Below are 26,106 nucleotides of genomic sequence, written 5' to 3'. Positions count from 1 at the left end.
TCTGTCAGTGCTAGGGTGTAGCTACTGATCCTATAACTACAGCAGTGACAGTGAGAGTGAGAGGGAGGAGGGACATCAGGTGTCACAGCTCTGCAACCCCAGTTGAGGCTGCATTACCACGACAACCAGCGCCAGGGGTGCTGCCAGGTGAGTCTGAGGACATGCACACACTCTCACTAACAGGCACTCTGACCCACATGTTGTAGATACGCACAATGAAGTGAGTCCACATTGCTTTCCCACAGGGATGTATATTAAGTAGATTTACATATACAGGTGTGAAGCCACAGATGTGCGTCAGGATGTGAGTACTGTCACTTTTACATCCTGTGTTTCACCTCTACACTGGTAATGTGGCAGTGTAGTGTGTGAGCGTGTGTGTAGTTGCTGTCAGAGAGAGAGTGTGTGTGTGTGCGTGTGTGTGTGTGTGTGTGAGTGTATAGGTTCATAACCATGCCAGTATGTACAGTATATGCGTGTGTGTGTGTGTGTACATATGCCGTCCCTCCCAGTGCGGTGCTGGTGGGAGACAAAGGGTCCCCTCTGTCTGGCGCTGTAGCACCACTCATACCTCGGGCTGATGGGTGGGAAAGTTCTCTCTCCCAGTGATAATATGATCGGGGAAAAATAAAATGAAGTCAAACAGGGTGCCCCCCCTTCACCCCCACCTCGATCCCCCCCAACACCACCACCACCTTACCACCCAGCGCTGTCGAACACTCCTGACTCACGGTGATAGGAGGACACGGTCACACCAGATGATCACCCGGTGGGTGGGGGTTGGGGTGGTGGCGGGGGTGGGGGTGCCTTCTGAGGACACGGAGGCTGAGAGGAAGGGGGGGGGAGGGGGGGTTGGTTGGCGGTCATGACACTACTGTAATGTGTGATAGACATACCATAGAGAATGAAGTTAAAACACGTGTGTGAGGAAGGGTCATCTGCCATGCACATGACTGCCGGTGTGCATGTTGCATGTGTGTGTGAGTGTGTGTGAGTGTCTGTGTGCGTGTGTGAGTGTCTGTGTGCGTGTGTGTGTGCGTGTGAGAGATGGAGAGAAAAAAAAGGAGAGCAGGAGCTTTATGTGTCGAGCTGCTGGCCACTGCTGACCGATAAACCCAGACAAAGGGCGGCAGATCATATATGCAGTCTCGTGTCATATTCTTAGTGAGTGTGTATGTGGGTGGGGGGGTTGGGGGAGGGTTTGTATGTTGAGTAGTATATGAAGGGGTCCTCCGTAAGCATGTGCTTACCGTGTGTGTGATCGTCATGTTTGAGGTTGTCCTGTAAGGTGGCATTCGTGTCTAGGAGATCACATGTGCGCATTGCGCCGCTATGTTCTCCGTCTTCGCCCCCCCCTCTGACGCCCTTATTCAACTTGTCCCATTTGACAGCTGGTCGTCAACCCAGCCCGACCCTCCGCCGTCATGCAGCACCAGCTAAGCCTCATTCAGCCTCCGTCTCACAAGGCTGTCGATGGGTTCATCCTCGTCCATATGACGCTACATTATCAATTCCTTCTTTGTGTCAATGGCTCTAATAGACGTGCTCTCATCTTTATGTGGCCTTTGTTAAATCCTGCTCATGTGATTGCAGATCTGTGTAGAGAGGGTGCAGTCTAGAGTAATTTGTAGCATTTAAGGACTAGTGAAAGATTCTTTTGGGGTTGAACAGATGCTGTGTGAGAAGGTATAATCTTCTGTTACGTTATTCTGGATTCACAGAAGACAATATTCCGCTTTTAGAAAGACAAGTTTCCTTTGGCCAAAAATATCTCTTATGTAAGAACTGACTGATTTCATCCTTTTTCTGATCGTTTGTCGAACATTTATTGGTCAGAACCATGTGGGCGAGGTTTGCAAAGTTACGGGGTGGAGAGCCGGACTCGAACTCTGGACATGAAAGTGCACAGATCATGCAGTCGCCAGCAGTGACACAGGGCCGTTCATCGTGCAATAACCTGGAAATAAACCTAAATATGTGAACAAGGCAGTCACCCCTTGTTTTAAGGCAGAAATATATAGTATTATAAAAAAGCATATGATGCGTGACAGGTGGTGGGCTGTTCATTTATGAATCTATTCTGTAATTGTTCAATTTCGTGAGGACAAAGCAATCTATATTCTCAGCCCCCAGCTTCACTGAAACTGCATTAACAGTGACCAAACTGCATAGTCTCTGAGCAAAAATGGTGTCGACGAGAACAAGCTGTACATTTCTCTTTTCGTGCCCCTCTCTCCCTCCTCTTCCATTTTATTCCATTTCTCTCCCTTCCCATTTCCTCTCCTCTCTTCCACATGCACACACTCATCCCCTCCTCCATATGTGAGCACTGATGAGCTGTAGGGCTTGTCGCCCCCCTGGCCACATACGTTGCAACAAGCCATGCAGCGTACATGCATTCATGTCATGTGGCGCTCACACATGGCTGCACAATAACTGACATCGCTGGCCGTCATATATGTCCTGGTTGACACCGTGCGGCCTCGAAAGACATCGAAGACCCACACAATTTAAGGACACCCATAATTGGGACAAACTGAGGTGTAATGCCACACAGTACTTTAGATGGTACCTTTTTGCATATATGATGTCTGTAACGCTGAGAAATGACAGCGTAAGCAACAATTACCCTAATTGAACATTCCAGAGCAGCCCTGCAAAATGGCTGCCGAGCCGGCACGCTGTCTGTGATGGCCGACAAGAGTGTGTAGGTCTGAGGTGTGTGCATGTATATATCTGCGCATGTCTGTGTGTGTGCGCCTGTTCGTATACGCGTGTGTTCTGCCTGTGTGTTTGTACTAAGTCTATGTGAGAGTAATCCTGCTTTTTGCTTTTTTTACTGACTGCCTTGTGTCAGGGGAAGTCTGCGCTCACTGGAGATCTCTGCTAATCCATGATTACCAGCCTCAATATACCTAGACTGTAGGAGACATTATGTCAAACCACCTCAGTATCAGTTGATGATTATGGTTCCTGATGCCTATATTTATAAAAGAAGAGTTTTCATTAAGCTTAAGGTAGCGGCGGTGCTGGGAATTGCCGTAGTCCTTTCAGCTTCACATCCACTATCTTCAGAACATTTTCACTGACCAGCATTACAGCGCTGAATGTGTTCTGACAAAGAGCTGACCTTGTTGTTTCTTTACAGCTCTCTGCCTCGCCAGCCCAGCACCCAGTCAGCCACCCAGCCAGCTATCCAGCTCCGTCTACTCATCCATCCATCCAGCCAACAGGCCAGGCCGTCCCCTGCCTTGCCTTGCCCTGCCCAGAACTGGCAACCTCCAGGAGTCATCAGGGTTAGTGCTCCTTTGGCATGCCTCTGTGCCAGAATCATCCGCAAGCATCAGGCAGGGACTTGTAAATTTATAGGTATGCACTTAAACCAAAGGCCAGACATTCAAATAATATACTTACATGAGGTGGTGATGGTGGGGGCATCCAAGCGCCTATAAAACACTGTTACTCTGCCTGATTTATAACAGGCGATAGAACGAGTCAAGAGATATGCAGCGGTTTTACTGTGGCACAAAAACCAGTGTTTCAATGTAATGTTGGATTAGATGTTGAGTGATGGGAATTTTTTCTGTTTGTATGATTTATGCTCATATCTCTTTACGCTCTGACAGAAAGAGCAATGACTCCTCTGTGGTCATAAGTTTCAAATCAATTCCCTTTTGACACAATTCGGATGTAGGACATCAGAGCTTTCAGAGGTGGGTACACACACACACACACACACACACACACACACGTTTGTACTGAGATAAGCAGCATTCTCATGTGTGTGTACCCACTTTTTCTTCTATTCTTATTAGGCACCACACACACACACACCGCACAGCTCAGATTATAAACATCACTGGATTAAGTTAAAGCTTTGCCGTTTTGCTAATAATTCAAATACTGCGAGTGCAAGCGTTTTCTGCAGTTCACTGGGGAGACGCTGTAAAAAGACAAAGCTGAACTAAATGACTACCAGCGCTCGGGCCTTATCACAACTGTGTGGGTGTGCGGCTTGTGTGCTCATGTGCGAGGGACAGAGACGGAGTGTCTGTTCAAATGTGCGGGGAACCAAGTCTAGAACGTGACAGCTGAGGGTCGGGCTTTTACGCAAAAAAAAAAAAAATCTCTGCCATTAATGCGTATCAGGCAAGTGCGGCCACACCATTCACGTCAAGTGGTGAGGAGACGAATGGTGATGAGGGAAGACACTATACATGCAATAGACCCCGCGCTCCTATAGGGTGCGCCTGTGGATGTGCATTCATAGATGTGCGTGTGCGAGAGAGAGACGTTGTGTAAGTGAATGTGACATACCTCTGATATTTACTATTGATTTAGTTTATAATGCATCTCTCTCTCTTTATCTCACATTCAACTGTCAACTGTTCCAATATGGATATAATGGAGCCATTAGTTCAACGCCTATAAACACAGTGGAACAGGGATCGATGTAGAACTAAAGGTTTTTCCCTTTAAAAATAAACAATACTGTAACAGTCAGCAAAATACAATAGGTTTATTTTAGGAAAGTACAGAATATGATCTTGTTAAATGGCTTTCTATTTGTGTTATTTTATACTGCAGAGGATAATCATCATCAGATACCCGAGGCCCATACTGGATGGTATTTAAAAGAGCTTCTGTGCTAATGACAATTTAAAAATAAGATAATGAAAGAGATTAAGATAGAAAGGCCTGTTTTTATTTGATTAGAAAGATGGTTACGTTCATCTTCGAGTAAAGGGAACATGAGGAGTGTGTGTGTGTGTGTGTGTGTGTGTGTGTGTGTGTGTGTGTGTGTGTGTGTGTGTGTGTGTGTGTGTGTGTGTGTGTGTGTGTGTGTGTGTGTGTGTGTGTGTGTGTGTGTGTGTGTGTGTGTGTGTGTGTGTGTGTGTGTGTGTGTGTGTACGTACCTGTGTTTGGCACAGGGCCTTTTAGACTAGAGTAAAGAGGAAATGGATGCTTGGCAAATGCTCAACGATCATCCTTATCACTGCTGCTCTCAGAGCTGACCACCACAGCTCCTTAATAATGGACACAAAACACAGAGTCACGTCTATTTATACTCGCACTAACACCTCACAGCCTCCCACTGTGCTGCTTAAGACCATATTAAATCCCAACAAATAATGTGTAATTCAGTAGACTGTTCATTTTTATTAACGCAGATATTTGTCATCGGATTCAAAGATTGAGAAATAGAAAAAACCGGCGGCACAGCATTTAGAAAAGTAGAAACATTAGTATTCAAAGTTTCCGTCTCTCTCAGCATGAGATGGAACGGAATTAAAGACAATAGTGTTTGACACAAGTGGAGGTCTGCTGCTTAATGGTGTGGGTACAGCATAGACATGGGGAGGATGGTTCTCCACAGCAAAGCTTTTTGCCTCCCTGGCTTTCATCCCAAGTGCAGACAACAGACGTTGTCATTTTCCAACTCAATTTACAGATGCATTAGGAGATGCTGAGGCGCGGCCAACTCTCTCAAATGCAATCAGCCTGCCTGTGTGTTTTAAGTGGAAATTGAGGGCGCAATCTTTATCGACTTCTCTTTGACTTCTCATCGTCTGCGAGATCCTTTTTTTCCACTCCATGGAAATAATTAAAAAAATAAACAGCTGCACATGGGTTATTTTCATGACCGCCCTTTATTGATTTGTTTCCCTTTTAGGCTGGAAAAAAGGCAAAGCGGATGTTTGTGAGGACTGTTGAAACTCATCTCATAAAGATTTAGATTCAGATAAAAAAAAGGTAAGTAAAGAAACGCATCTGGCTGCACACTGTTGAGTTTGTATGTGACATCTATATAAAAATATTTGAATATTTAACAATGTATTTTTTTTTAACAGTTTTTGGATGCATTAAAACAATGAATATATCTTCTATAAATCATTTGACTAACTCAATTTAAGGCCTCTTATCCCAGTAATAAAGAGCCATGCATTACTTTCAATCCACAATTTAGTTTTTTTAATTTTGTTTATCTTTTTGTTTTTCAAGCACGTTTCTACCATATTGACTTGATTAAATATCAACATTTTAAGTGAATTAATGTTATAATTTGAAATCTATAAAATAAAAATGATATAAAGGTCACATTTGTAAATTTTTACTCAAATGTAGTTCTGCCTGTGTAATATTCTTTAGTTAAATATGTTTTCACATGTGGAGATCAATGCTTTATACCTGTCAACATAGATTAATAAGGTACTTTGTTATAACTTCTTCTTTTTACATTTGATCTTTTCCAAGTCAGAAAAACCCAGTTTTGACAGATTTGTGTTGAATATTTGAGTTGTTAAATTGATCTTGAATTCTGTTCTATGTTGCATTAAAAAGCTCTTTACGTTCTGCTTTGTAAAACCTGCTGATACCCTAAAAGTCCACCTCTCTCCCTGTAATTGATTTCACACCTTTGAGCTTCACATTAGTTATCTGAGTGCACTTAGGGGACAGATTCAGGACAAAGTCAGCTCGAGAGGTTCGTCTGCGTAGATCCGCCCGCGCACTCACCAGCTGCCGACGGTCCTGTGCTGTTAACGTCTCGTTTGACCCTCAGCTAAACATATGACTAATTGAGAGCTCGGGTAAAAATTGGAGAGAGGCAAGCGGGACGCCAGACAAAGGATGGGGGCTGGGAAGCGCAGGAATGAGAGGAGGGGATGGGGGAGAGGTGGTGAGAAAGAAGAAGAGCACGGGGAGAAGAAGGAGATATTAAGAAAAGAAAGGAGTCTTTGAAAAGATGACATCTACTATTATACTCTCCTATCAATAGCTATTTTTCAAGTCCTTCATTCTCTCAAATATGTTCCAGATCATTCATTTCACTATTCATATCTGTCTGTATCACCCAATTTCTGGCACCAGCTGTTCACTCATCTGTTTCACTTTTCATCTCCTCTTCCACCAACATTGGATTTTTTTTCTCATCTGCCTTCTTAACATTTTTTTCTTCTTCCCTCCTTCATATCCTTTCGCACACTTGTCATTTTTTTTTTTTCAATAAGCGTTTTCCTTGAATAACCCACGAAGAGAGGCTTCCGATTGATTCTCACAAACAAATGCATAGCTCAGAATATTGATTTCTCACGCTGTGGATATGTAGACACGCAAAACGTTATTCATATGTGCCGTTAAGTGGCTGCATCGCCTGCAACGGTGTGGATCTATAGCGTTCAGGTGGAGGAGGTCTCTCTGAGCATGTGGACGTTATCTCGAAACAAGGGGCTGGCTGCCATAGCAACCATATGATGAGGCAGGCAGGGCTATTTAAAGGAATTCAGCTGCTGCTCGCGTTCCCGTCAGCTTCACACCGGTCCGGTGAAAGACAAAGGAACAGATGTGAATGCAGAAGGAATATAGATTCTTGTAGCTCCAGTGAGTAAAATGCGACAAATACCATAGCAACCATCTAAATGTAGGGTTACTTACATGACACACATGCTCACATTTAATCTCACATGGAGTCTGAACAATTCATTAAATTGCCTTTAACTCCTACTATAGAATATCCTATAAAATCCATGTTAGGTTTTTAGCATTTATTCTTGTCTCCACTAGGACCAATTAGATAGATCAGATTTAATTGCAGCTTTTCCACTTAACAACACAGCTAAACATGTGAACGCGCGCCCTCTTTTCATTTTGATGGAAACACACTGCACACATTATAGACCCATTAACATGAAAGGTAGACATTAAATGCAAATACTTATCATCACAGAAGGTGTGGATGCGTTCCTGTTTCGATATATGCAAATGTGAATTACACAATCTTGCTGCACAAGATGAATTTTTTTTCATTACGGTGATGTGCATATGCCTGAATTATCTGCAGAAGGGGCCACTGTACTGTAATATCTGGAATTATTCATGATTTTTTTTAAACGAACATACTTTATCTCTAGAGAGCTGATTCTCAGTGGACAGCAACACATGTGGAGACAAGTGTGAGAGAAAGAACGCCTGCCCTGGACGCCAAACACAGAGAGAGGCAACATACAAAGGATTCCATAAACACACAATTCCCTGACGTTCTAGTCGATTGTAAGGCGATTGGCTCCTGAAATAAACGCTTTAAGAGAGCAGTAGTGTATTTCAGCTCAGCTTCACGTGTCTCTGTCAATAACGGTCAATAACATTAAGTCTGGTAATGACAGGCACTGCTTCCTTTACATCCTGCAGCTTTTACTGCTCATCTCTTCACTTATTACTTCTCCGTCTGAGCTTTTCACCAAGTAACCTTTTACAGAGAAGCTTACATATCACATTATCCAGGTCATATGGTTAAGTTTGCTCCTGTCAAGGAATGAAGGCAAAGATGAAACATTTAACGGGTGTTGGTTCTGGATTTTTACTTTTTATAGATATTTAGTTTCTGCTCCTTCAGCCATTAACACAGCCATTAACTACTCTACCTATTGGTCCGTCCCAGAGCAGGACACTGAAACCCCCACATGCAGATAAGCTAAATTCCTAAACTGAAATCTATTAATCATCTGAATCAACCTGACTGCTCTAGGATCACAGGGCTGAGAGGTGATTCTTCCTTTCCTACAAATAAATGCTCTGGATTTTTGCATCTTTTTTCATCTTGCTGATATCCTACCACATTTTAATTTCAGGTAGTCAGTAATTGGTGAAACTGCTGGTGTGGTTTAATCACTCAGTTGAGCCCAGCGTGCTATTCCAATGCCTGTGAGAGCGGTCGGGAAGATTTAAAGTGCTTCATTGAAGCAAAATTACGAGTGACCTCTCTCATAACACTCCCTCTGCTCTTCACTCTGCTCTTTATCTCATTCTAATCCCAACTCATTTCATATGCTAAGTAAAAGCTTATATCCACGTTCACTGTATGTACACACACGTTCCTGGTAGCTGCGGTGTGATTATAAAATTTGCATAGAGGATGTTGTTGGAGCTTTGGAGAGCAGAAGCACCAGAGCTGAAGCAGGGGGTTGTGGGTGGTCTAATGCCTGTCAGGTGTAGAGGGGTGGAGCAGAGTCTCCCAGAATCCCCTATGTCTGGGTTTATGATGAAGAAGAACCCAGACTGAAGTTGCATCATGTCTCAGTTTCTCTCTTCGCACCTCCAATGTTTCCTCTGATTCCAATTTGCATGTTCTCCCTCCACATCTGTCACAGATGGAGCAAAGATTAGGAGAGAGAAGAAGAGGACGAGTTGACTTTGTACCCCGGGGAGGACGCAGTGAGATGGAACCACTTCTCTCCCTCCCAATGGAGAACCACCATTACCATCACAGCGCCATCTGCTGGCTTGGTGGGGTGGGACAGCTGGTGTTGTGAATCAGGCCGCCACAGTCCACGGACCGGCTACTTCCCAACACCAGGGTCTCACCATCACCCCAAACATCTCGCCATTCTTCTACCTTTATTTTGATGTAAAAAGCTAAATTATAAAAAATGGTTCTATATGTTTGCCATTATCTATTACTTATTTGTAAAGCATTTTTCTTCTGGCAAAATGTCCAATATGAATAATAAAGAAAATTGTACATATTATTATAAACTATCACTCCTCTTGTGAAACATACTATGATAATGTTTTCTTCCCAAAATTGACCAAATAAATTCTATACATTGTGAAAAATACATTGATGGTTTTATTCCTACAGTGATTCATTTTATTGAGCAATTATGGAACTACAAAGAGGAAAACATAAAGCTCTGAAGAGGTTGTTTGAAAATGCTTGTCCTTTCTTGTATTTTGCCCACAATTAGTGCATTGTTCACCATTAAAGATGATGTTGGAACCACTCTTTTTCAAACTGAATTATGAAAAAAGAACAAAATCATCTAATACAAATAGTTCACATCCACTTATTATTACATCAAAAAAATGTTGATCAAAGGCAGAGTATTGGGTTGAATCACAGGTATTTGATTCAAGGAATCTACAAGATTAGGTATGAAGGAGATCATCCCCCCTTCTATGAGGAGCACTGTCAGCAGTCTCAAATTTCAGCACACTGATGTGTTGTGTCTTATATGAGACACCAAATAATTGTTATTCTTCATTGACTGTTTCACTTACAAAATACACTGGTTCCTGTTGACCTAGAGCATACATTTAATAATAAATGTGATTAAAAATCCTATATTTGCCCCATATTAACATGTCCTCCTTTCTTTAGTTGTGTTTCACCGCTTGACCCCCTGGTGTGAAATGAGTAAAAGTGAGATGAATGTGCTGTGATACTCGAAGCAAGAGAGAGGATGTTCACTGTAGCTGTTGAGGGTTGATGCAAAAAGTAAAGTTAGTAATGTTTCTAATGTAATGAGTTACCTTGGCTTATGTTGAACAACTTATCCTGTCCTCCCTCTGTTAGTCATGCACAGCCAGCTACCTCCACACTGCTGTGTCAGCGAGAGAATCTCCCTCTGTAGACCTTTTAATTAAAGGCTAATGTTGCAAAGCATATCCACACCGGAAGATTTGAGCAAGAATTATACTATAAATTATGATGTTTATACGAAAAGTATTTTGTTGATTCTGATTTTAGACATTTATAAAAATTGAGTATATTTTCGTATTATATGAACATGATATGAACATATGAACATGTGTGCACCAACTTCACTTTCTGTTCATCTGTATGTTTCTGCAGAAAATACTGCACCGTCCCTTTTATATCTTGACTGTTGGTAGGTCTTTTTTGTACATCTCATAATATTATAATAAGGCCTGTAATCACTGTAACCACACAAACATGCTTATTCAATTAAATATCTATAGTTTATTTTACCTCTTCTTTTGTTCATGTTTAGTCATTTCATTTGCTTTGTGAAGAGATTAGTGGCTGGAAGCTTAACACAAAGGGAAAGTATTGTCACGTTGTGTCTGTAATGTGCATGTGTTTGGTTGAGTATCAAATAAATATTTACCCAAAATATTATAATATAAATTTAAACTACAATACTCTCAACTGAAGGGAATATTCCCAAGCAATTCGAGACTTACCTTGAACCAAATTCACCGCCCCACTTTTACTTAACTTAAATTTAAGATTTAGAGGAGCCAGATTATGGATTATTATTTTGCTGATATGATTTGAACCTTGGTTAATATTACTCACAACTCAATGCATATGTGTGTGTGTGTGTGTGTGTGTGATTTGATGGCACGTTCACAACACATGCAAATACAGAAACACGCTGCAAATTGCAAAAATATGATGTACTTGGTCCAATGCTCAGTGAAGTTCCATCACCACTGATGTGTAGCAGACTTTAATAACTATAGCCAGGTTCATCACTTCTTTGGATCTGTTGTCAAATTGATGAAGCTGTTTTCTTAATTTGCAGTGTGTTAAGCTCTCGGCAATTTTTGTTATCTGTGCCAAATAGAGTTTTAAATCTAGATATAAAAAAAATTAAGTGTTGTGCCTGGATCCTCTGCACGGGTCCCTTCAGTTAGCTTAGAGTATTGGGGATTTCTACTTAGTTTGCCTTTGGGAAGTCACTGTGCTTCACACATGGTCTGTCGTCGAGTGGGTGGTGGAAACTTGCATATTTCCATTGTGGTGGTGTAATCTTCTCCATTTAACCACTTCTCATTTAAACCTATCATATTGTGAAATGGTGGCTTGAAAACACAATGTGATGGCTTTGGGTCACATCGGTGTGGCTCCTTTTAGGACTATTTGATCCCCGCCCTGGAGGACAGTCTCAAATGCTTCCTTTTGAGAAGCTTAAGTTGCTTTCAGACATGCACTAAACTCCAGAGAATCTCCAAGTGAGAGTTTCCGGAGTTTCTCCAGCCAGCCTCCTAGTAAGAACTCTGGAGAATGACCGAATGAGGCGATGTGATATTGATGAAGTTGTCTTCTTAATTTGCACGTGTTTTATTTATTTATAGGGATCCCTCACATGTGGCTCTCTCTGAGGTTTCTATGTTATTTTTACCCTGTTAAAAGGTTTTTTTAGTAGTTTTTCCTTACTCTTGTTGAGGGTTAAGGGCAGAGGATGTCACACCCTGTTAAAGCCCTATGAGACAAATTGTGATTTGTGAATATGGGCTATACAAATAAAATTTGATTGATTGATTGATTATATATAAATATTTCTCTGTTTTGAGCTCTCTCGGCCACCATAGTTTTCTTATCTGTGCCAAACAGAAATTGGAATCCGTTAATTGAAAACACAACGCGCATGCGCAATGCGGCCTGCTCACCTTGTTCCCATGTCTACCTGTAGTTCCTGTATTTGAGCAGCAGGTGAAGATGAGCGCTGTGTCAGGGAGCTCGGTTAAAGGGGATCGGTTGTAGTGAGCTTCACTTGAAGTTTTATGGCAGCGACGCAGACGGCGCTTTATTTACTAAGTTTCCACAGCCACAGTTTTAATTGTCAGCATGTTCCCGTCCTCCAGCAGAGTGAAACTCAACCGAGTCGCGTTAAAAGACGCTGCCGGCCTCCAGCCGCACTTTCCGCGGCGGAGACGAGTCTCAAGGTCGCCGGGTAAAGTTCCAGCCGAGTCCGAAAAACCAGAAGCTTCTGAGGGAACTTGTGCGAAAGACACCGCCGCCGTCCACGGAGGCGACGAACCCGCGGAGAGCTGCTCAACGCGGCGAGGGGACCCGGGCAACGCGAGTGGAGGAACCGCGAAAGAGACGAGAAGAAGAAAAGTGATGGAGTCACGCAGAGAGAGTGATGGAGAAGAGTTCGAACCAGAGGGACCCGACACTAGAGGCAAGTATCACCACAGCTGGTCACACACTGGGAGACCCGAGGTGCGAACAGGAACATGGTGGATTCCCACACTGTCAACCACGGCGCCACTTAGCTGTGTTGTCGCTAAAGGTTCGTTTTGTAACTGCTGGTGAGTTAGCGGGCGACATTACGTGGACCGCGCTCTAGTTTAACAGAAACCGTTAAAACGCTAAGCTAACTTTCGGCTAACTTTTTTTTGTTGCTACCACTGTTGGAACGTGACAGAATGCTAAGCTAACTGCGCGGCTAAATCTTGTGTTTACTGACCCAACCACCTGAAGTGCTGCACTTTAGTGGCTAACGCGAGGCTAAATGTAGCACAGAGAGCCACGTTGAGCAGGAGCTACCGTCCTCTGATGTCATTTGATTCAGGGTTAAACAAGATGCGAAGTGGCGCAAATACCAGTGAAGGAAACACCCACAAGTCAGCTCACATGAAACTGCCATGTTGCGCCTTGATCCTCTGCACGGGTCACTTTCATTTAGCTTAGAGTATTGGGGATTTTTTTAAATTAATTTGCCTTTGGGGAGTCACTGGGCTTGGTCACTTGGTTTGTCGTGGCTCTGTCAGAGGAAGCTATATCTGCCAATTGGATTAATTTGGTTGCATGATAATAATAACGAGCATTTATTGGGGGTGGATACTTGTATATTTCCATTGGGGTGGTGTAATGTTCTCCAACGCAAATGTCCAAGTGAGAGGTTGCGGAGTTTCTCCAGCCAGCCTCCCAGAAAGAACTCTGGAGAATGTCAGAATGAGGCCATGTGAGAACATAGCAGGAGATTCTCTGCAGGATTCCCAGCAAGTGAGTGGGTGTGATGATGATGTTTCTAATACGCGACAGAAACAGAACAAATATAAAGAAACCCTAACAAACAAATATTTGCTTTTTATCAGGATGAAAAGTAAAAAAAATAAGCATAGAAGATTCAGACTAAGATGTCAAGAGATGGGTGATAGGCAACCTCTGGAGAAAGTCCGGACCCAATTGTGTTGGCATCCCCGGTTGTTCATGTCTGAAAACTGCTTTAGTAAAACAACTGGTCTCAACTGGAAGTGGGAGAATTGAGCCAGATTTACTTTTGTCAAATCAAATGATCAGTCCCCATCATTGAAACTTTCCCTCTTGTAAAACATTCTTTGGAAACACTGTCAATTATTTATAAATGGCACCTTTATTCGGCTATGTTTGTTTTCAAGTGGAAATGGCTCCATTTGGAAGAAATCATTCACTACCACTGCAGTTCTTTCAAACAATAGTTGAAGTGGGTATTTTCTGCTGTATAACATCCAGTAATGGACAATAATGAGCCATTTTGGCTTTTTGCAACAAAACGAGATCAAGAAGGTTTCACTCTTGAAAACTTGTTTGGATCAAGCAAAATAAAAGTGAAATGAATGCTTTAGTTCAAACTATATTGTTGGATCTATTGTGCTAAATGAAAAAAAACAATTTGGTGAAAATTCTTCAAATTTGTTTAATTGAAAGTGTTTCATTCATTTTGCACTGTTTGACTCTTTGTTTCCACTTACAGACAATAACAGGAATACACGTCCAAGCCCCACTGGTTCACAGGGGTGTTCGAGAAGAACTGTCTCAGCCTCCCACTGTGGTCTCTGTGGGGACTGTAAATACATGTCCCCTCACAAGAAGACACTGGTTAAGAAGGAGCAGACAAGCTGTAGCCCAGGACCAGAGCTGTCTGCAGATGAGTTCCAGATTAATAAAGGAAACCCAGTCACTGATGCCTCTAAGGAGACTGTCATATGGGTGGACCAGTACGCAAAGGTAACACTTTGTGACATAGCCCAAAAATGTGATCCATGCAGTCACAATTGTGGCTATGTGTTACCGGATGTTCTCAAGAACAAGGTTGTGCATTGCTTCAAACATGACGTGACAGATGTTCAGGAGGACCCTGGACCACGTTATGACCTCATTGGAGCAGAGATTTCCAGAAAGAAAAGAAAAAAGCTTGGGTATAGCTTTACAAAAGGAAGCATGCCTTCCACCCCTGACTCAGAAAACATTAGTTGCAATAACACAGCAAGAACTCTCTTTATAGACGAAGAGAAAACATGTTCTGGGGTGTCTGGTAACAGTCAGTCAGGTCAAGAACTCACATTTGGGAGCTGCAGCACTCACACTTCAACTACGAAAGAAAACTGCGTCCATGAAAAACATTGGGTTCAGATAGACAAACCCAGAGAAACTGACGCAGCACAAATGTCATCAGAACTGTTCTGTCCGACTAACAAGGTGGATGCAGATGAACCAGATTCATTCACCTGCCAGAGAGTGAGGGTCTATAACAGAAAAATTAAATTTTCTTGTGCACGGACATACATGTCTTGGCCCTTCTCTAATACAAGCCGTACCCTTACAGCAAATACTGGCACTGCAGCCTGTCAAGCAGAGCCCATTCATCCATCAGCTAGAAACAACAGTGACTCTCCAATCAATCAAAATCAGTCAGGTTTGCTGAGCAGCCAAACTAATGATGTGCTCCCAAATGCACCTACAGAGCCCTCTTCAGACACAACCCACAAGGTTTCCCATCAAAATGAAGAAAGAGAGGATGTAGGGTGCATTACAGCCAAGAGAAATGGGAAAAGACACAGTCATATGTCTTCATACTCTTCAGAGAGCAATAACATGGAGTTTCAACCTCACTTTACGGATGCTGAAGAATCTTTTGCCAGTCTGCTCTTAGATTCGGCCCCACCTCCCACCCCAAGTCAGCGTGAGAGAGCGCCTGGCACTTACACAGCTTTAGGCTTAAGCATGCCAGCTAATGGACCAGAAACCAACAGCTCCACGTCTACCCCATCCCCCTCAGTGTTGGGCCTGAGTGACTGGGAAACAACCACTACTGCGTCTCCCACATCATTTCAGTTCACATGCAGTGGTCTGAGCAGCCCCTTGGTCACACCGTCCTCTGGCCCACCTTCATTGTTCTTACTGGAGAAAGTCAAAGGTGTTGAGTCGGCAGAAGCTCATTCTGCACGCACATCACCGTTGTCCTCAGCCAAACGAGTGAACAGCGCTGTAAAAAAAGCATTGTTCCACTGCGAAGAAACTCAAATGACTTCATGTTGTTCTTCACCTACATCTCCATCTTTTTCTTTGCACAACTGTGCCTCCTGTCCGTCATGTGAATCCTTCCTCCTCCTACCTCAAGATAGGCAAGAGGGTGATAAAGAGATTCTCACAGACAGGAGCCCATCAAAACTGGAGCACTATTATAACCAAAGCCCTGTGAACCAGAACCACCCTGTTGCTTTTGGAAAAGGCAGCTCATCATCACAAAACATTGCCATGGAAGAGTGGGGAGAAATTTACTCAAACGAATTCCTGCTTCCACCACTTCTCTCTCCTGTCACTTCACCTCGAGGGCACTTGTATACAAGCCCCCTGCCCCAGAGGCAATGTTGTTCAGATGAAGAGGAAGAGATGAACCATGACACCAGTAAACACATAAAACTACACGGACATCACATGCCACAGATTGGTGAAGGTGATCATCAAAACGGCAGGGACCAACATGAAGGACACGTAAATGAAGAAATGGAGGGAGTCTCATCAAAATGTAATACTGTGAATGACGATTTCAGAGATGGAAGCCAGGATAACACTGATTACGAAGATGATGTGGAACAGGGTGACAGATCTTTGTCAGAACCCTGCTCTTCTCCCAGCAGCGACGATGAATCCCTTCCGTCTGAAAGAGAAGAAAGATTAAGTCCATCTGAAATGGTGGGCAGTAAGAGGCATAAAACTGAAGCAGAAGCAGCTGGTGGTACTGACGGCAGCCTTCTTGATGAGTTCACCGCTTATGAACGTGATATCTTGCTTATCAATGTGATCCACGACCCAGAGCTGTTTGAAAATCTACCTGAGGAAAGTCTGCAAAAGCTGGGCCCTCCAAGAGTCAGTGACGCCCCTAAAACCAGACCTACTGGAGCAGTGAAAACTCTATCACAGAGGTAAGAATTGTATTGATGTAATAGTCAAAGATAACTTGCGTTGTCTATTATCAGTGAAGTTGCTATAACTATTTCTTCTGTGTTTCAGATGGACACCAGTTATTGTAGATTCTCACAGCGACTGTCCTGAAATCACAGGTACGACCAGTGCACCAGTCACAATCCATTATATACATTTCAGTTTTTTTGTGGCATAATTTGGGGCTAGTTGCTAAAAGGTACTAGCAGCAAAGTGGAAATACTCGTCAACCGATGGCTTGTCAGACACAAATGAAGAGCAGACAGAGATATAATGAGTCATGTGAAGCCATAACAAAACAAGCAGAAGTTCAAAATAAATTGACATATTTTGTGTAAATTTATTAAATTCAGACATGCACTGAACTCTGGATAATCCTGAAATTATCCAGAGGGGCTGTATGTGAGATTGGAAATGTCTGAGTTGGAGGCCCAGGACAATCTCTGGACCTTCTCCCACCAGCCCCCATAGTAATAATGTCTGATTGACCCCATGTAAGAACACAGGAGGATATTATCTGTAGGATTCACTGCAAGCGAGTGGTCACGTTTATGACATTTCTAACACACAACGGACACAAAAAAAAAAGGGATACAAATATCTCAGGATGAAAAAGAGGTGCCATACATGTAGAAGAGACCTACAAAGATGTCAGCTTGGAAACAACAGGATTTGAGAGATTTTGGTGATGCAGTCACTGGTGTTGCTGTAAACAAAAATCTGTGATCTCCACAGTAGAATTTAAACATTATGTCCCTCCTGCTGCTTGCTGTGCCACCCCTTCCCTGAATGCTCCAGAGATTGTTGTTGTGAACGTGTCTTATCTGATAATCTCCTACTGTGTTCAATGGGGTCTGGATATTATGTTCACGTCTGAAAAATGGCTTAATGAAGTGCACCTACCATTGAATGTGCTTGAATGTAATGTATTTAATGTAATGATCGTCCTAAGGTTTTATTTTTGTGTGTAATTTACAGAGGAAAGTAACAGCAGACCCTGGAGACCTCAATGTAACGGCAACCTTTCCACAACCATGGTAACGTAGTGGGTCTCCACATGTTTGTATTTCTTTGACCAATCACAATCATCTTTGCGGTACGAAGCCCAAAATAACATTTTCACATGACGAGATGATCACTGTCATTATAATCCAATTCAATCCTCGCAGAGAGAATGCAGCAAAAAAACCCAGTAAAAGACATATGTTGTGATAACTGATAAAAAACCTAACTTGATCATTCATGCCCTAGAGGTGAAGCCTGCCTATACTTTAGCTCTGGAGGAGCTCACTGAGCTCATCAAAACCACAGATGTTGCTTTAAATGCATTATACCGGTATCGCAGAAGCTCCTGTGAAGTGGAACAGACCAGTACATTGGTCATGTCAGTGTCACTGGCGCTTGCTGCTGCTGCCTTAGTAAAAAGATGAGGCAAACTGTAGGTGTGTAAAATGTGAAACCAGTGCCAGGTTTATACACACAGTCTGCATCTGCTGGGTCAGACTAGGTCTGTTTTTAAAAGAGTGGAATAGATTGCACATCCTGGACACTTGAGCAATGTTACATCTTTGTAATTGTAAAGAATCAAACTATGGACATGTTTGTCTTGCATGCTTTCCCTGCTATTCAAAACAAAAATTCAAAACGACAAACGAGGTGAAGCAAAAGTTTGCTGTTCATAATTTAGTGCAACAACACAGATACTACTACATTGACATTGGTCTGCTAATAAAAAAATGTTTGTGTTTTTGAACAGGGTCAGTTTGATGCCAACAATAATGTAAACTGGAGCCAGGAATGGTACAGGTTTGCACACATCACATGAAACGTTTCTTACACCCTGTATCTTTCATTATTTTGAAAAAAGTTTATGTCCTGTAATAGGAGCCAGCCCTTGCAGACAGTGAACCCCCCACATAACATCCCTGCACATATGTCCCTAAGAAATGGTGAGGGGAAAATACATATGGCGAACAGTTTTTTTTCAAGTCAACGCTTCTTGTCACCATAAATGTTCCATACAGTTTTACAGGGGTAGAGTTAAAAGTTGAACTGTTGTGCACGGCTGTTCTTACACTCTGCTCTCTGCAGGGCCATTGATCACAAACCCGGCAAACATGACAGAATTTAAGCGCAAGAAATCTACTGCTGTAAGTATTAAAATAAAAAAAAGTATTGACATTTATTTATGTATTTTGCAGTTATTCAGAAATTCTTTACATGCTTTCATGTTTAAGAAAGACAAAGCTAAACAAAAAAAATCCCAATTGTTTCTTTGTATTCAGCTGTCTTTTAAATAGTTTTATTTTTTAAAAGATGAGCAGTACATGTAATTTTATATCATAAATAAGAGCACAGTATGATTTATTAGAATGGATATATGTGGTCTGTGTTTGGCGTTTGAATTGTTCTATAATTTTTTGATTCTGAGAGTAGTTACTGATAGTTAGTCTGGAGGATGAATAATGGAAGTATTTAAGTTTAAAAGCATGTTTGACTCATTTACGTATACATATCTTGGAATCTTTAGAGTAAGGTTTCCATTACATACTTCATCTTAAGGTTGTGATTATGCAGAAGATCCATTTTTCTGAAATCCTAATATTGACGTGTGCACAGTTAGAGGTAGGTTAGTGTGTCAATGTGTTCTAAAGATGTGAAGTATACACTGCAATGTCTCCTCTAAACCCTCAGTACTGCAGACAGTACTTCAGTGAGTCTCTGTCCTGTGGATTCAAGATGTGTCGATTCCATCATGTGCCTTTGGACGGGGATGAGAAGGTACACTGAGAGCATTATTCATATTTTCATCACTTGATGGCAGCACACCAAACTGAATACACTGAAACACTGTAGAAAAGTAGACGATGAACCTTTGAATTGTAAGCAGGTTATTGAGCAGTTGCATCAAGTTTACAAACTTGTGCTAAAGCTTTCTGATTTGTGTTGAATCAACATCACTCTCTGCGGAGCCTTAGATGGAGTTCCATATGTAAATCCAGAATTGTGGTCATTTATTTCCTCTCTTTCAGTTCTGTGTTGAAACTGTGATGCGGTTCATCAACAATCCAACGTGTCTCCAGAAAGCAGGCAAGTTTAAATTTTCTCCAGTTATTTTAACTCCAAATGGGCACTGCTAACAGTGTTGATGGGTTGGGTTTGTTCCTCACAAGGCCGGTACTTACTGGACTGAATCACAATGCAGATTTTGGTGGCTCATTTCGGTGTCTAAGCTTTGTACTGAAAAAGTTGCCATGCTTACAGGCAGCATAAACATCACAATACACTTAACTCTGGTGGCAACACACTCTCTACATGGCTCTGACAGCACATAACATCAGTCATAACATCAACTGGTCAAGAGTGTGGCTGTATTTCACACAAAAGATTTCAGACACCGGGTTGGGTATCCACATTTTCATTTGAAGGCAGGATGCACCATGTTTGACTGCTTACGAACACATCAGCCGGCAGTGTGGTCGTCCCTGTCCATGGAGAGACAATTGACAAGTTTGTAGCGGGAGTATTTTGCTGTATCAAGCAAACTGTTACTTAGTATTAAATTATTGTAGTTTGCTTAGGATTATTTCTTTTTATGTGATTTTTTTTTTAAAATTTTTTTTAAAAAACAATTTTATGTAAATCTGGTTAGTGTCATATTTTCATATTAAAGTTAAATACACATTAAAAAAAGAATAGTTAATGTGTTAAATTTCACCTTCTTTAAGTCAGCATTAAAAAAGCTGTTCTTATTGTTGACTGTTTTTTTGGGGAAAAGTATTGGTTCTGGCACCGTTAAGCTACCGGCTTTGATTTATTACCGGTATCAGGAAAAAAAACAAAAACGATACCCAACCCTGTTTATTGGTTGCTGTACAGTTGTGTACACATATAATTATGTGTTCTATGTAAATGTCCTCACCTCTCTTACCTTCAACTCCATTCCTTCATTTACCCCTTTTTTAAAACTGTCTTTACTACCCCCTTTACTCTCATGACCATTCCTGTCTGCAGGAGCTGTATTTACAGGCTACTACCAGAAAAACCCACCAGGAGCGTTCTTCTCCATGCCAGTGTTTCTGTCACTCCTCTGGTGTCTGCTCAAAGCCTGCATGGTGTCTGATATCCTCTCAGTCCTTAGTGTCGGCTTGGCTCATAAGATAGCGGTCAGTCTGGTTTTCATCCATCTCCCCACAATAATGTCACACTGCAGTACACTCTTTTATCCAATAGAGGGCAGAACATCCTAAACATAGATGTCCTCCTCTCTTGCTAGCCTGGCCATGAGTTCCTTCTGGCCCTGTTTGACATGGTGAGAGGGAAGGGTCTCATGGGCTATCTACCTCAACTCATGCAGCTCACATTCAAGGTATCTCAGTTCCAAAACACTCTGCTTACTGCATGGCAGTAGGATCTGTGCTTTTAATTGGTATGTGTGAGAATTATTTTTGTACATGTGTTGATAGATGGCCAGTAGAGGTCTAGTGCTAAGTTTGGATTGCCTTGAAAGTGTAAAAAATACTCCTGAGTTCCAGCAAGCGACCCGTTCGAACTCTCCTGTTTCAGTGACTGCCAACCTCAAGTAAGTGGAACTTCCTCAGCTCCCACATATCAATGTCATGTCTTTCACTCTTATAAAAATAGTTACCAATCATCAGTATGATTCTTAATTCGGAAATGTTGTGATTATGTTTTTGACAAGTCGTATCCGCAGCTCACTGACCTTGATGTTTGTTTGTATTTTAATATATATATATATATAAATGGTTATCCCCCAGTGTTCCCTTTCCAGAGCACCTGAATCTGGCCCCATGCATTGTGGAAATAGAGGTTAGTTCTTAACTCAGTAGTAGTGGTGCAACGGATCACAAAACACATGGCTCGGATCATATTGTGGTTTTTAGTCACGAAGACTGTGGCAGCCTGCCATATTCCAATTTGTCCTGCCACCGTTTCATAATGAACCAAAAATAATTTTTTTACACTTCTCATAATAACTAAAGAGATCTCCAAGTTTGTCTTTTGCTTGTAGAGCTGTGTGCTTGCTCGGTCTCTCTCACTTGCTCGTCCATAAAGTTGTTGCCATCCACACAGACAACCAGACGTACCAGCGAATGGTATTCAGTGCAGTTCGCTCACACACACAAGAAATTCTGTCACATTCTGTGTATCTCTCACTTGGATACGTTGCATGTAAGAGTGGACTGCATGCACGGGTAGGTGCAACCACTGTACCGCCACAGTCCGAATCAATTCGGTGGGAAACACTGGTCTTATGTGCTGGTCCCATCATCAGTATATGTAAACAGGAAGCCATAATGCTCCCGTATACATGACTTGATGATGCGCAAGGTTTCTCCAAATTTTGCTTTTCAAACAACTGTGGTCCGCTACACCACTACTCGTTAGACATTTAGTCCATTTTCCCACAAGGATGAAATGGTCATTGTACCATTGTATTTTGTGTCTGTCAGCTTTGTACGAAGCAGCAGGACTGGAGGCGGATGGGAAAGGTGTTCAGGTCCATCTGCCAATCCAGCCATCATCCCAACCAAGTGGAGCAAATCAGTGGCCGCATCGCCAAAGCTCTCCTGTCAGAGAGCAAAGACAAGATGTCACTGCCCTTCGCTACCTTTGCTGAGACAGGTAAAAGAAAACTCCTTGCTGTCCATCTTATTTATTTATTTGTGATTACTGAAGAATCAATCATTATGATTCTTATTTTTCAGTGTGTTCGGGTGAAGGTGACGCCCTGATCAAGAATTTTTTAGGCAGAATTGGAGTCTCGCTCATGTTAAGATATCACAAAACACATCAATGGGCCAAGGTAAATAACCCATCTGAAAATAATGAATGAAATGACCTGTAAACTTACATTTGAATAAAGTGGTTTCCATATTGTAAAAAACAATGATTGGACTGGATGACTCATGGAACCTTTTTGGTAACGTCGGCACAGAATTACTGCAAATATACAAAGATGTGATTGTACGCTGGTATTGCCTTGTAGTGTGCTTGAGTTTTTGTGTCTGACTGTAGGGTCGGCGGGTGGTGGAGGTGCTGTCCATGTCAAAAGTCAGCTACTCAATGCTGAAGGGTTTGTTTGGGAATGAAGACGGAGCTTCACGCTGCTGCTTGGTCACTGTGGCAACCGAGCTTTTCCTCCTGAGTGGCATTGTGGAGGGAGCTCTGAACACGCTCCGAGGTAATAGGTGACACTCTGGGGTAAATGGGAAGTTATGTAGTGGTTTCTGATTTCATAATGCATCAGATAAGAATATAAAATGGTAAAATTAGAACTAAGGGAGAAATTTATAGAGTCTTATTAAATAAGTTATTTAAGATTGATGTGGGTGTTAGAGACAAACCCCTAATAGGTTCTACATTAGTTAATACAAATAATAATTACTACAAATGAAGCACATTTTGAATTACTTTTTGAATCTGTTAGTGCGTTCTATCATTTGATTATGCTGAATCCAAAATAACATGTAAAGGAACCGGAAAGCATTGGTAATTAATATATATTAATACATATTTTATATTATATCTTGCATATATGTAGCTGCAGACTAGAAATCCAGTGCTAGAAGAGTGTGTCCAAACATAGTGCAAAGTGTGTTTGTTTTTGTTTATGTATCTGTCAATGCAGAAAACAAATGGTTCCTGAGTTCGCCGTCATGGCCATGTGAGCCTGCAGATCTGGACAGTAGGAGGCATGTGTTGACACGGCTGGCTGAGAAAACTTCTCATCGAGACACACTGGAGGTTCTCTGTAATCTCCCTGGAATTAAAATGCCAAATGGTGAGAGAACACAACTGTTAGATGATGAATTTTAAACCTGAGGCAGAGGAGTGACTTGCTATTATTGTCACACCAACTTAGGCAACATCTACACCAATATTTTTTCATTTGAAAAAGATCCCTATTTAGTTTGTATCTATAAGAGATAATCTACCTATTAACCTGAAAACGCATATCATATGACCATTCACGTGCACTGGTCATCTGTTTGCCAGTGTAAAAAGGAAGCAGATTGTCTTCTCTGCAGTTGGATGCCGTTTTGCCCAAAATACTACAAATGAGGAAGAGCAGTGGCGAAAAGTAAGGGCAGGGATTAGTTTTCTTCAGGAAAAAGGTTGCATTATAAAACTCTCTGGTTTCTGTCATCGTTTCCAAAAGTCAGTGTCTGCCTTGACTAAGACCCAGAGTTTTCAAACTAAAACAGGCCTGGCAGCCTTTCCAAAGGTCTCGGGTAGTGTGGAGTTTAAAACCTTAAACGTGTGGATGTTGCCTTAATCCATCATGCCATAATATATTTTGAGATTCAGATAAATGTGTAATACACACACACGGCTTTTGACCCCAACATGTCTTTTCCTCTATTCTCAATTTTGTCCTGTTTTCTCTCCATTGAAGGTGGGTAGATGAAGGTTGGATTGGATTTTTTTTAATGTAAGACTTTTGGGCTACAGACTACAAAATGATTGTAAGTATTTGTGATTATGTTTTTCCCCAGACTTGATTGATATCTCTAGGTATGGTCCTCTGTTTGACTCTCATCTAAAAGTGTGCATGGACAGACAAGTCCTTCCTGTAGCCTCAGATACAGTGGACTTCATGCTCTCTCACAACCTGGCAGTTGACCAAGCGATGCTGCAGATTCTTTTTCACAAACTCGGCAAGCAAAACCTGTGGCTCCGTGCACGGGAAGTCTTCAGACGTGAGTATGGCTGTTCCACTTGGATCGATATTGATCATGAAGAATCAGCTGGTCTTAAGTTACATTTACCTTTTGTTCAGATCGGACAATTAATTGATGTTGACAGTTGTCATGTAACTTATTTCAATTGCACCAACGTGTGTGTTCATCAGACTGTCTGAGTGTGGGGTACTACCCTGGTGTATCTGCTCCCCCTGGTTTCACGGCATTGATCGTCTCCTGTGGTCTGGGGGAGGTGGAGCTGGCTCTCACCTTTGAGATGTTCATCGCTGTCAATGCAACGGCTGTCCTCCAACTTTCAGAAACCACCACATCCTGCCTCAGCATCACTCTCAAACGGTAACGTGGGTTCGAGTAATTCATCTTTAATTTATGTGAGCTGTGTCCCAATTCAGGAGGCACATCCTTAAGATGCTGCATTTGAAAACAGATTGCCTCAGTGGCGTGACTAGGTTGTAGGTTGTCGTAATTGGAATGCTCCTTCAAATGTGGCTGACTAACGCATGGTTCCATTTCCAAACAAACAAAGGATCCAACGGGTGGATTCTTCTTGAGTCAACCTATCCCAGGATTCATTGCCGCAGATGACAAAGCAAATAAGCTAGCAATGCAAGAGGCAGAGCTGCAAAAGTACAGTATTTTGTCTTTGCGAATAAAACTGACATAATGTTAATAACTGTTACTTTGCATACAAAGCGGGGAAATGAGATCCGATCTGGATCACCGAAGTGGTGACAGGAGACACATTCAGAAGGCATTATATTGCCAGGTGTGAACACACAAACTTGAAGCTTATCACTGGTGATCCGATCTCTCAGGTGTGGACAGGGCCACGGATGCAGCCCCCGAATTGGGACACGTCTGTGTGAATGGTATCATTCTGATTCTTCTTCCTCTTCCAGGACTCAAAGCTGCGAGAGCAAGTACCTCTTAGCTGGTAGCCGCCTCCTCTCTGCAGCTTGTATCCCTCAGCCCAAGCTGATTGTTCACTACACAGGAGTGAACCCTTCACAGGAGCAAGTTTTCAAACTTGACATCTCCTCTGCTCGACGCTGGCTCCGCAACAATCATTTGTGGGCCAATGATGTGTGGACACATTGACCCGAACACGGTTGTTTTCCTGCACTCCCTGGAAGCACTTGATTGATATTCTTTGTATGAAGTTTTAATAAGAAGTTGTTCTAGTCCAAAAAGTTTGCTTCTGCGGTTTTTCTTCGTATGGAGGATATGCTTGTGATGTCACTCTATTTTGCAGTTGCCATAGTTACACTCACCAGGAGTCATCAGCGTTGATGTCCCTGGTGTCAAGGTCCATGCATCTATGTGTCAGCAAATTTCTGGCCACATTGGAGTCGACCCATATCATCCGTCACCCCCAGCGGCCTTTTCCTGTTTTTTTAAAGACATGTGGTTTCCCTCTTCATGCTACTGCACCTGCTTGTTGGTGTGTGTGTGTGTGTGGGGGGTGGGGGGTTGGAGAAGCTTGATTACTGGCATATTGATCCGAGTTGAAGGGGTTAGGCTTTTCTTTAGAGCATCCTGCGTTGTCACTGATTGGCCTAATGGCCTGATAATGCATGACTTTGAAACCCAAGTCCGACTTGACACAGCACATTGACTTGCACATATCTGATGATCTTTGTA

General features: G+C 42.2%; 1 protein-coding gene across 8 annotated transcripts; it reads left to right on the top strand.

Moving 5' to 3' along the window:
* Positions 1-12,254: 12,254 nt before the first annotated feature.
* On the top strand, positions 12,255-25,677 carry topaz1 (testis and ovary specific PAZ domain containing 1). Of its 8 annotated transcripts, none has more exons than XM_034599964.1 (20): positions 12,255-12,710; positions 14,268-16,719; positions 16,808-16,857; positions 17,717-17,775; positions 18,495-18,538; positions 18,623-18,687; positions 18,830-18,888; positions 19,433-19,519; positions 19,771-19,828; positions 20,753-20,904; positions 21,015-21,107; positions 21,205-21,320; positions 21,517-21,568; positions 22,213-22,384; positions 22,468-22,565; positions 22,778-22,943; positions 23,391-23,543; positions 24,259-24,462; positions 24,615-24,801; positions 25,365-25,677. In XM_034599964.1, the coding sequence occupies exons 1-20, from the start codon at positions 12,374-12,376 to the stop codon at positions 25,561-25,563; spliced, it is 4,803 nt and encodes a 1,600-aa protein (XP_034455855.1). In that variant the 5' UTR covers positions 12,255-12,373; the 3' UTR covers positions 25,564-25,677. The 8 variants fall into 8 exon arrangements, 6 of the variants coding, with proteins under 6 accessions (XP_034455855.1, XP_034455853.1, XP_034455852.1 ...); XM_034599962.1 differs by having other exon boundaries at positions 18,623-18,732; XM_034599961.1 differs by having other exon boundaries at positions 12,255-12,821.
* The last annotated feature ends 429 nt before the right edge of the window (positions 25,678-26,106 follow it).

The sequence above is a fragment of the Hippoglossus hippoglossus genome, chromosome 11 (assembly GCF_009819705.1).
Source record: "Hippoglossus hippoglossus isolate fHipHip1 chromosome 11, fHipHip1.pri, whole genome shotgun sequence".
NCBI lineage: Eukaryota > Metazoa > Chordata > Actinopteri > Pleuronectiformes > Pleuronectidae > Hippoglossus > Hippoglossus hippoglossus.
This window is presented reverse-complemented; position numbering and strand designations above follow the sequence as displayed.